Here is a 12,215-nt window from a genome sequence, read left to right as displayed (position 1 = left end):
TTACTCTAAGCCATTCCTAAGGTTAGTTTATGATTGCATTCTTATGGATGCTGAAATGGGTATTGGCTGTTGTTTCTGATATTAAAGGAAGCATTGCTATTTTATGTTCAGATAATTTTAAAAGTTAGCCTTCTTTTAAACCAGCTTCTCCTTAATGATTTTCTATCACATCTTTGATGGAGTTTGTTTTTTTTTAACTCCTAATTCTTATACCATTATTATAACTATATATTTTCTTTAGACTAAATTATAATTTTAGTTCTCATACGATTCAATTTATTTATAATATTATTTTTGGAAAAATGGATATTTTAAGTTTTCAAATGTCATCTTAATTTGATAGAAGTTTTAAATTTCATTTTGTACTTGAAGATAATTGATATATTTAATATTTAATTTTCTTCTTTTTTTCTTCTTGGTTTGTGGGTTAATTAGGAACATTATCCTAGAGTACATATAAACAATTATTATCTACATAAAATTTACTTTTTTTTTATGTTATAAAAGTTATTCATTCGGCCAATATAAGAAAAAAGGAAAGATTAGTTTAAAAAATTGTTAGGAAGATTTTATTATTAAAAAGAATTTTTAATGATAAAATTATTAACAATAATTAATTTTTCTTTTAACAAGTATAATGTTTAAGAGGAAGAACCATATTTTTTTATAAAAAAATAAATACATTCTTAATTATTTTTTTACTTATTTTTGTTAATTTGTATGTTAATCTCTTTTATATTTCGTAAACTTTTTGTTAATTAATTATTTCTTTAGTTTTTTATTTTCTATGTGATTTTTTATTATTTTTTTCTCTAATTATCAATAAAAAATAAAAATCGAAAAAATATTGTCAAAATTAGTTAAATTTTGGGACAGATAAAATTTATTGATATCAAAAACATTGAAATGAATAAAAAAATTATATTATGATATATTTTCTCAATATTTAGTTATTTTTAGCTATCATAAATATTAAAAAAATTTGTAATTAATAATTGTGAAATTAATTGTATTATCTAATGATTAATTTCTGATAATCGTTCTTTTTGTGTCATTTATTTTAAAGAAATTATCTAGATTATTTAATTTATAATCTTATATCTTTTATTGGTATTTTTACCTCTTTAACATTACCATGGAAACATTAAAAAACCTAAAAAACCAAAGGTCACTCTCTCTTCTCCCACCCCCTCCCTACCCCTACACACACGCGATAAAAAAAACATAGGTCACAAACAAGACACACACACGCAATAAAAAAAAAAGGTCACAAAGAAGACCTAACGCAGTGACCGACCATCCTCTCTCTCTCTGGAGTCTCAGCTCACTCAACCCAGAAAGACACCGCCTAACTTTTTACAGGGTTAAACCCCAAATCATTCTACAAGATACAAACTTGTCGTCATCTCCAGTTGTCCCGGCGTCTCCATTTCGTTCAACAGGTAAATTTTCTGACAATCGAATAACAAGTTAAGGTTTTGCCCTAACTGTTATAGTCCCAGCATAATCTTCTCTTCACTCTTTTTTCTTTTGCTTTTCTTCTCATTTTTTGTAGTTTTTCTTTCGGTCATTTTATCAACTAAAATTTTGTCTTCTGAAAATATCCAGTTAATACCTTTATGTGAATAGGCTCAGTTCAAGTATCTTTGTGATTATTTTTTGACTAATACTAAAATTTTTGTTGCTCTCGCATGTTGCTGAGTCTTAATTTGAACCAATCTAAGAGATCGTCATATATTTTGGCATGCATGTATCATTCAAGGATATGTCCAACATCTGATTCTTATTAAGTTCTTTTTTTATGCTTTTTGTTAGCAGGTTGTAATACGTGGGTAGCTGCTACTTTTGTTAATCATATTAATTAGGAAGCTACATTTAAGGTAACATACTAAAATGTAAGTTATTAACATGAGAGAAGTTCAAAGGATAATAACAGAAAGTTATTTTTTATTAATTTCTTTTTAGTAAGTTAATTAATTCAGTTTCATTGGGGTTGTATTGGCAGTGTGAAATTCGGTAATTTTGGTATTACTATATTGTATCCAATAAGAAAAATATTAAGCAGATAATTTAAAACAATTTTAAGCGTAAAAAAAATCATATTTATAATTTTTTAATATTGATTCTGGTCTTTTATATTTTAATATTAATCTAATTTTTGTATATTTTCTTTTTTTCATATCGTTTCTAATGCATATTCCAATTAACAAATTCATAATTCATGATTGTTTGTTTAAATTATTTTTAGTAGTAGTGGTTAGCTTTCTGAAACTTCTCAACATTATAATTAGCATTAGTAGAAATTTAATTTACTAGAATAAATAAGGATATTTTTGTTCATCTATTTCTTCTTTTGTTTATCAATGGTTGCTGTTCCTTCTTTATGTTTGTTCTTTATGTTTATGGATTCAATTTTATTACCTGTTTTTCTTAAATTTGTTGAAATATTCTATTAGGGTTTACTTTATTATAATGCTCTTTTTTACAGTAAGAGACAAGATCTTTTCTTTCTTCTTGAATCTTTATACCAAGTCTCTCTATCTGATAAGGCTGAATGGCGATGGATGCCAATAGAAAAGATCCAAATAGGTATGGTGCTCAGCATTAGAGAAGATGTTTTCTTTGCTGCATTTTCAATTCCATTGAATTCTCATTTATTTTTCCATTGAATATATTTCAGATTAACTTTTGAAAATTTTAATGTCAATTAAATATCGATGTTATGTCATCTATAGTTTTTTTTAAATTCTTTCTCAGATATTTTTCATGTTGTAACTTATTGGCTTCTCCTTTATATGTAGGCCAGATTTCAGAAGTTGTCGTAATCTGTAAAATATGTTGTATAGTAGTTTTTCAAAGTGGTTTCTTGGATATTTTTCATTAATATGATTTTAATTTGTTACTTTTTTTTGTATACTTAATTAGTTAGTTTTTTGGTTAAAAGTCTCAGTCTTAGATTCTAATCGTACCATTATTTGCTAATAGGAGGTTTTTGGCAACCCAGTAATATTGGCCCAACAGAAAAGAACTGATTTTTAGATTTCGCATTTTCAATAACCAGGTACGAAATATATTGTGGAATATATATATCATGAATGTTAACTGATTTTGAATGGTTTGTTTTTAATTTATATTCAGTTAATGGTCTTTTCTACTTTCCTCTTCTTGATAGTTTCTTTTTCCTGTTAGATGAGTTTGATTAGCTAATTCTGAGTTCTTAATCTTTCTAATCTCAAATGGGTGTAGACTATAACAACTCTAAAAAGATTAGTTTTGATAATTATCAATGTCCATTCAAAATAAATAATATAATCTTTACTAATCATACATATATTGATACTGACTTTAAAAATTCAGCATTTATTAATACGTGAAAAGATGATTCGAAGTTCATGTACATGATTTGGTTTCAGAATCCATGAAGATAACAACAATTTCTTTTTCATTGTTTCTTTTAAAACTTCAGTATTTTTTCTTGGACATTCAAAAAGACCTCATATGTGTTAGTTACTTAGTTACCTATTTTGTGATGCTCATTATAATGTCAGTTCATTTATGTGATTATTGTTCTCTTGTGTTGCTCAGTTGGTAATATGGTAGATTTAAAGGTATATATACCTCTCTTTGTTAAATAATTAGGTAAAATTATGTGAAGCATTTTTTAGCATATTTTGTCACACATGAATTAACTTTGGGAAGAAATTTGAATATAGGGTGAGAGACATCTTCCCTCAAGTTTTATTTCAACTCATGGCGAAGGATTAGGGCCAATGTTCTATGTCATTGACGAGTTAGATAATTGTTTAGTGCTGGAGGTGATAAGAAAGAATGATCAGTTGCTCATAACTGACTACTCATTTAAACAGATTAGAACTTTCTATTTTATCGATAGAGGGGTATTTGTTTAATTTAGGTATGTCGGTTTTGGAATTTTTTTTATTTTATTGTGGAATCATGACAACCAACCCATCCAAGTTCACCTTGATCCTCACTCATATGTGCCTGAGCTAATGGACCCAGAGACACTTGATAATGTATCAAGAGTGTTCCACATAAAGTATACCAGGATTGATGAGGACTCATCAGCTGATGTGATGGTTCTATCTGGGTCTGAACCATCTGATGATCAGTTTTCATCGGATGGTGATGAAAACAATGACCAAGATGGGACACTAGTTGGGGATAATCCGCATAATCCGATAGATTTGTCTAGTGGAAGCACTTTATCATTGGAGGTCAACGAACAAAGTAACACGACAAACGAATTGTCTGATCATAGGTAATGCTAAATGTTACTTTTTTTTCCTTCTGTTTTGGATTTTAATATCATGGGATAGCTTGCTATTTTTTAGTGTGGTGACTAACATATTCATGTTATCCTGAATTAGATACACTCCAGAGATTTATTATGAAAAGATCATCACAGCTTCGGATCTGGGTCAATCTAGATTGGTAACTTGATCTCAAAAGAGTGGCTTCTTTTATTTTTTTTCTTGCAAGCTTATTGAATATTCTTCCTAAATCTGTTATTCATTGTGTATGAAAATATTATGTTTATCTTAACTATGAATTATTTATTGCAGTATTTGTCTTCAAAATTTGTTGTGTATCTTAAACTATCTGGAGATGGTTCGATTTGGACGATCACTGGTCCAGATTCCAATGTAGAGAAGAATGTGTTCTTTTTCCACTTATTGAAAAGTGGAGGAAGAGGTGGAGAATGGAAGTTTGGGATCGGGTGAAATGAATGTTGTAGAGTATATAATTTAAAGGAGGGGGACTCATTACCTTGAAACTTGGCTTGATAGCTAACCACTAGATAGAGTTGTCGATTCAGCGATGTTAGGCCTCCTATGTATAACTCTATTTGATACATATTTTGAATTATATGTTAAGTTGTTTTGGACATATATTGTTTTTTTTTATTAATGAACAAATTTATATATGTTGAAAATATTTTATTTTGGTATCAATAGGTATCTTGACGTTATGTGTTTTTAAGATTATACGTAATAGTAAACTACATCTCTTTTGGACTTCTTTTTCTTATTTTTTTAGTGTCTAACAATTGTTATTATATTTTATTATCTTTTATTATCTTAGAAAATATATTATACTATTTATTCACATATTAAATAATTGTTGTATTATATTGTTTTATTTTAACGTAGTGATAATTTTGTAATTATCCAAATTTAATACAACATATCTATTTTTATAGAATACATTTTAGTTATATTCTTAATATTTTTCTTTTAACTAGGTTTAAATTTTGTTCGTGCATTACACCGATTATCACGCTAGTATATATATAAAAGCCACGTTAACTTTTTTTTTTTCGTTTCTCTTAATGGCTTCGACAAAAAACTAAAAAATAAAAAATAAAAAAATGGTATTAGATAGTGATAACTTAAGGTATAATAATAATAATAATAATAATAATAATAATAATAATAATAATAATAATAATAATTTAAAATTCAAAGTATCATAAAATTTAATTTAATTATTTTTAAAAAAATAATTTCTTTAAATAAAATAATAAATTATGAATAATTCATTATTTAATTTTAAAAATTCGAGTTGTTATACATACTCATGATGTGTAATCTATCTCAAAATTACACATATTGCTCCTCGTCGTTAATGTACTCTCTAGTCACATTTTGGATTTCTTGCAATGTCCATACAGGCTTGGTGGTAAGGTGTTTCCTGAAATCTTCGTTCAACAACCCGTTTGTCAGACACAAGTTGGTCATCGAGTCGGTCAGGCCGTCTATCTCCAGGCACTCATCATTGAACCTGTCCAGATACTTTTTGGTTGGTTCTCCGCTTCTCTGTGTCACTCCTAGCAAGTTGATTAAGTGCTTAGCTTTGGCAATATGCGTGGTGAATTGAGCCCGAAAAGCACGGGTTATGTTCGCGAAGGTTGACATGGATCATTGGAGAAGAGCGTTGAACCAACGGATTGCCGGCCCTGCCAAGGTAACGGGGAAGGTGCGACACCTCACCTTATCGCCCACACCTGCCAGATTCATCCTGGCCTCAAAGGCTGTTAGATGTTTCTAAGGGTCCTGGATTCCGCCGTATCTCATGTCCGTTGGCTTATCGAAATGCTTCTGTAGTCGGACTTCGAAAATGGAGTGGTGAAAAGCGGTTGCCTGTCGTCGCCTCCTTGGTCTTTCTTTGCTATCTTCTCGATTTTCCTCCTCGGCGTGTCTCGTTGGAGGGCGAGTGTAGATTATAGGGTTTTGCCGTCTCCTCGGCACCTCCCTGCTTTCTCCTTGGCTCTCTGGCTCGGACCGTGGGGTCGGCATGCGTTGGGCTCGGTCTCTTCGGGGACTTCTTCCTCTGGATTCCTCCCTCCTTTGAGGAGACCGGGAACGATATTGCCTCGGGGCAGGCTGGTAGCACTCTCTCCTCACTAGCTCCCGCTCCAGGTTCTGCATCCTGTGGCGCAGCTCCTGCATTATCCTAGCGTTGTCGCTCCCCGTCCCTCCGAAGGGACGCCTTTCCTAGGAACTGGAGGGAGGCTCACCTCGCCGAGGGGGGTGGAGATTGCGTGTGTTCGCGAGAGAAAGCCAAGGAGGCTACCCTACTGGTTCGGTGAACTAATTCCACCCCACGTGGCTCGCCTCCATCCCCTCCTTCCACAGGACCCACAAGAAATCCATTCAGGCATGTCCCCACAGACGGCGGCAATGTTCGTTTAGCCAGGTAACGAACGGGTCGGTTAATCGAGGCGGTAAGAGAAATGGGGGGAGTCCGGCCCTGGTTGAAGAGTGGATGGATCTCCCGGGTTTGTGCTGGGAAGTGGAAGGCTAGGTCCGCGCAACCTCCCAATATGTGGTATTAGAAAAAGGGGAGCCACCTGCAAAAAGGACTCCGACACTCAAGTTAGAATCGGTGCCAATAGCAGTAAAGTGAGGAATAGTGACGTACCTCGAGGAAGGATAGGGCCCTCCCCCTATATACCCGGTACCTAGGGCGGGTCCCAAAGTAACAGACCCGCCTTTCAAAAAGTTTCCTTTCTCCCAGTTGTCAGGCGCTTAGCTGAAGTGGTGGAGGTGTCAGGTTGGCTTGCTAGTTCGGGTTAGACGTACCCGTTGGATCGGTCGCCCAATTCGAAGCATAATACCAGTTGGGTCGGGTCGAAACAATATCTTTTATTTTTTATACTATTTAAAAAAACTAACTTTCTTTTATTAATTGGTTTTAGAAATAGTTTAATCCAAACATGTTTGTTGCGAGAATAATATTAATTATATTAAAATATTATATAATACAAAAAAATTAATTATTATTTAATCATAAATATGTATTATTTAATTTGTTTTAATATATATTTTATATTTAAATATATAAGTAATTATTTATATATACGTAACAAATGATATATATTGATAATGATGATCCAAATTAGTAAAATGTTTAAGTCGATAGTTATCTTTTCTTTTATTGATAAAAAAATCGTAAAAATTTGATCTGATCTGTTTTTATCTCAACGAGATCAAAGTCAAATAAATTTTTAATAAGAAAAAGTATACAGAACGTTTTTTTTTCAAACTAACGTAAACAATAATTTAAAATTTAAATTAATTAGATATAATTCTTATTAGTGGGCTGTAATGCGACCCAATGTTGACTTTGTTGGACTATCTCTCGTATATATGTCACTGAATGAGTATACATCTTATACACTCCTTCAGTGCAGCTCAAATCAGAAGGTGTGACGCACATTATGGCTTCAGAGACCATGAAGAACGTCAAAACAGACCCAGAGATGTCGAAATCAGACAAGGAACTGAAACAAGATGAAGAAGAAGTTTCTCCGATTGAGGAAGTGAGACTCACTGTGGCCAACACGGACGACCCAACCCAACCCGTTTGGACCTTCCGCATGTGGTTCCTGGGGCTTATCTCTTGCTGCCTCCTCTCCTTCCTGAACCAGTTTTTCGCCTACAGGGCGGAGCCCCTCGTCATTACGCAGATCACGGTGCAGGTGGCCACACTGCCGATAGGGCGATTCATGGCCAGAGTCCTCCCCACCACGAAGTTCGGGATAGGGTCAAAGAAATTCTCCTTGAATCCGGGACCTTTCAACATGAAGGAGCACGTGCTGATTACCATATTTGCGAACGCCGGCACCGCCTTCGGGTCGGGGTCGCCGTACGCGGTGGGGATCGTGAACATCATCAAGGCGTTCTACGGAAGGTCGATCTCGTTCGTGGTTGCATGGCTGCTGATCATCACTACTCAGGTGTTAGGATACGGGTGGGCAGGGTTGCTGAGGAAGTACGTGGTGGAGCCAGCCCATATGTGGTGGCCCGGCAACCTTGTCCAAGTTTCTCTTTTCCGGTACCTATCTCTTTCATTCACAATTTCTCTTAGCTAGCATTAATGGATTATACTTTCTTTCCAATCCACTTTCAAAACCCTAAACTCCTCTACTCTTCACTGGTACTGGTACATTTTCATTAACACTGAAATTTGAATTTATTCAAATAAAATTGGTTTTTGATGAAATAAAATTGGTCTCAACTCATAATATTATAAAATATAAATAAATTAATTAAATTAATTGAAATAAAAATATCTGTTCCTGTATTATAAAAAAAATAAATTCATCAAATATAATTATCTTTGGTATTTATTGCGAGAATGGATATGAGTAGAAATTTTAAAAGTAAGAGGATAATTAGGCGAATAAGCTAGAACTTCCAATAATTTTTTTAGAATTTATTTAAGTGATTCCTATATATATAATCAAGAAAAGAATAAAATAATAACAAATATAAGTTTTAAAGATTAACATGATATATTTTAAAATAATATGAAATTAAAATTATAAAAATAATGCTACAATAAACATTTTTTTGTCAACTAAGTCTAATTAATTTGGTCTACTATTAACAAAAATAATTTTTTTTACTCTCACTCACTCACTTACCAAATTTTATTATTCAATTTAGTTAAATTTGGTTACAAAAAATTTATGTGTGAAATACTTTTCAATTATAAATTTTCTTTTATAGATAATAATAATAGTCACATATATATAAACATCTGCTACATTTGTTTGGAAAAAAAATTATATTTTAGGATAATATATTTGGATAGTCATCTACTAATTCATAAAAGTACACATTTTTTATATGAATTAGTGTGTACATAAAAAAGTACACAAACTATGAGTTAGTATATCATTTCTTCTATTTTTTTGGTTATTTTATAGATAAATTTAATTTCTATACACTTAACATTATAAAAAGAATTTTTATATGGAAAAGTCTAGGGGACCAGCAGTTTTATTGAATTTTGGCCATAATCAGCAGAGGAAGGTGAGCCATTGGATGAAATTTCACATCAATCTTACACCATCAAATCATCATTGATAGCTAATTGATGGCTAACAATCACAAAAATTGCTGGCTCCCTAGCATTGCTCTTTTTATATTGTGATGTGGTTACTGACACATTGTCAGTGACACATGATTAAACTAACGCAGAGCTCTGCATGAGAAAGAAGATGGGCGCAGAATTTCAAGGGCAAAGTTCTTCTTCATTGCCCTACTCTGCAGCTTCTCATGGGCCGTGCTCCCTGGATACTTGTTTCAGACCCTCACAAGCATTTCATGGCTCTGCTGGGTGTTCTCCAAGTCAGTCACCGCTCAACAGATTGGCTCAGGCATGAACGGTTTGGGTTTGGGAGCCCTCACTCTCGACTGGTCCGCCGTTGCCTCCTTCTTGTTCAGCCCTCTCGTTTCACCATTCTTCGCCATTGTCAACGTCTTTGTGGGCTATGCACTAATCGTCTATGCCGTCATCCCTATTGCTTATTGGGGCTTCAACGTGTATGGTGCAAATAAGTTCCCCATTTTCTCCTCCTCCTTGTTCACAGCACAGGGCCAAGAATACGATATACGCTCCATTGTAAATAACAAATTTGAATTGGATGTTGAAAAGTATCTCAAGATGGGTCCAATTCATCTTAGCGTCTTCTTTTCTCTTACTTACGGTTTTGGATTTGCCACCATTGCCGCCACCATTACCCATGTCATTTGCTTCTACGGAAGGGAGATTATGGAGCGGTATCGTGCTTCAAGCAAAGGCAAAGAAGATATCCACACGAAACTGATGAAGAAATACAAAGACATACCATCTTGGTGGTTTTATGTGATGCTGTTCGTAACGCTTGTGGCTTCTCTCTTACTATGCATCTTAGGGAAAGAACAGGTTCAGATGCCCTGGTGGGGACTTGTGTTTGCATGTGCCTTAGCCTTTGCTTTTACTCTCCCAATCAGCATCATTACTGCCACCACAAACCAGACACCCGGGTTGAATATCATTACTGAGTATATCTTTGGACTCATTTACCCCGGAAGACCAATAGCAAATGTGTGCTTCAAAACATACGGTTACATAAGCATGTCTCAAGCAGTCTCCTTCCTTAGTGATTTCAAGCTTGGCCACTACATGAAAATCCCTCCGAGATCAATGTTCTTAGTTCAGGTATGTATGCATACATACACTACTTTTGTCATTATTTCTTTTCTTTTCACTGACTTGTGAAAACTCTGTATAGTTCATTGGAACAGTTCTTGCTGGAACCATCAACATTGGTGTGGCATGGTGGTTGCTAACTTCTGTTGAGAACATATGTCACAAGGATCTACTTCCCAAAGACAGTCCCTGGACATGTCCCGGTGACAAGGTTTTCTTTGATGCATCAGTTATTTGGGGTCTAGTTGGACCTAAGAAGATATTCGGTTCCAAAGCAGAATACTTTGCAATGAATTGGTTCTTCCTTGGAGGTGCAATTGGCCCCGTCATAGTTTGGTTATTGCACAAGGCATTCCCCAAGCAGTCATGGATTCCCTTGATCAACCTCCCAGTTCTCCTTGGGGCAACGGGGATGATGCCACCAGCCACGCCAGTCAACTACAATGCATGGGTTTTGGTTGGAACGGTGTTCAACTTCTTTGTGTTCCGTTACAGGAAGAAGTGGTGGCAGAGGTACAACTATGTTCTATCAGCAGCGCTTGATGCCGGGGTTGCCTTTATGACTGTGCTGCTTTACTTTGCTCTCAACATGGAGAATAGGAAATTGGATTGGTGGGGAACTGGTGGGGAGCACTGTGACTTGGCAATTTGTCCCACTGCTAAGGGCATAGTCGTTGATGGTTGCCCTGTCTTTTAATTTCATCACTCAAACAAATCACCCTCTCAGTTTCCATTAGGACCTGCTTTTTAGTTTGCATAGTTTCTATTTAAATTATGGATTATGTTTTTTAACTCTGTTTGTGCGGCTGTAATATTATTGCGGACACAACTAAAGATGTATATATTAAATAAATAGTGGCCTAATGTTAATGGTTAGAAAGCTGGAAATTGGCAACATATGACGGGGCGGAATATTATTGCCATTAACATTGTGTCGATTTTTTAAACTGGTTTTACCTTGACATAAAAATGGACCACCTACCTCTACCTATGGTGAAAAGCTACTAAACAAATGTGATTCCGAAAGAAAAATAAATAGCATCTGCAAAAACAGCAGAAACTTGTCCTTATTTGCAAATTGAAAGCTGTCTTGATCTCAATCATCCTTCTATTCGGCACTCGAGTGTGCATTGAAAGGCAGTGAAAACAAGAGAACAAAAATGCAACAATCATGCATCTTTTAAATTCGTCCATGGTATGATAACCAATTAAGATCATTTTGGTTTTTAAACATTTTGTATGTATTTTATTTTGATTTGGATACAAAATAAAGGAATAGAAGATGGAAGTCTAATAGAGAATCAAACGCCCATGATTGCCCCCACCACCATCTTTCTAAATTCTAAGCTTTGAAATTAATTACAAGGGTCACCCTAATTTCCTGTGGCTTCGCACTACTACACGACACCGTTTGATAACATGCTTTGTCTTTTTATCCTTTATTACTCATGCCCCAAGTAACGATTGGTTGAAAATTGAAATCATAATGATGCTGCCGGCATGAGCTATAACTTGAGTTTTGTATATTATTTTCAATAAGAGCTGGAGAGTAAATTCCAGCAAGTTAGGTATTCACACGTACACCGGTATGATAGTTTTAAATGGCAGGAAAAAGATAAAAAAAAAAAAAAAAATTGAAACGGTCGCAATTGCAGTTAAAAGAAATATCCATATCTTAAAGAACAAAATTGTTGTAGTTACTAGTTAGTGAA

The 12,215-nt window shown here is 34.1% G+C and overlaps 1 protein-coding gene across 1 annotated transcript; it reads left to right on the top strand.

Moving 5' to 3' along the window:
- Nucleotides 1–7,737: 7,737 nt before the first annotated feature.
- Nucleotides 7,738–11,304, top strand: LOC112791327 (oligopeptide transporter 4-like). Its single transcript, XM_025834109.3, has 3 exons — nt 7,738–8,358; nt 9,510–10,512; nt 10,586–11,304. The coding sequence occupies exons 1-3, from the start codon at nt 7,742–7,744 to the stop codon at nt 11,198–11,200; spliced, it is 2,235 nt and encodes a 744-aa protein (XP_025689894.1). The 5' UTR covers nt 7,738–7,741; the 3' UTR covers nt 11,201–11,304.
- The last annotated feature ends 911 nt before the right edge of the window (nt 11,305–12,215 follow it).

The sequence above is a fragment of the Arachis hypogaea genome, chromosome 3, assembly GCF_003086295.3.
Source record: "Arachis hypogaea cultivar Tifrunner chromosome 3, arahy.Tifrunner.gnm2.J5K5, whole genome shotgun sequence".
Classification (NCBI taxonomy): Eukaryota; Viridiplantae; Streptophyta; class Magnoliopsida; order Fabales; family Fabaceae; genus Arachis; species Arachis hypogaea.
This window is presented reverse-complemented; position numbering and strand designations above follow the sequence as displayed.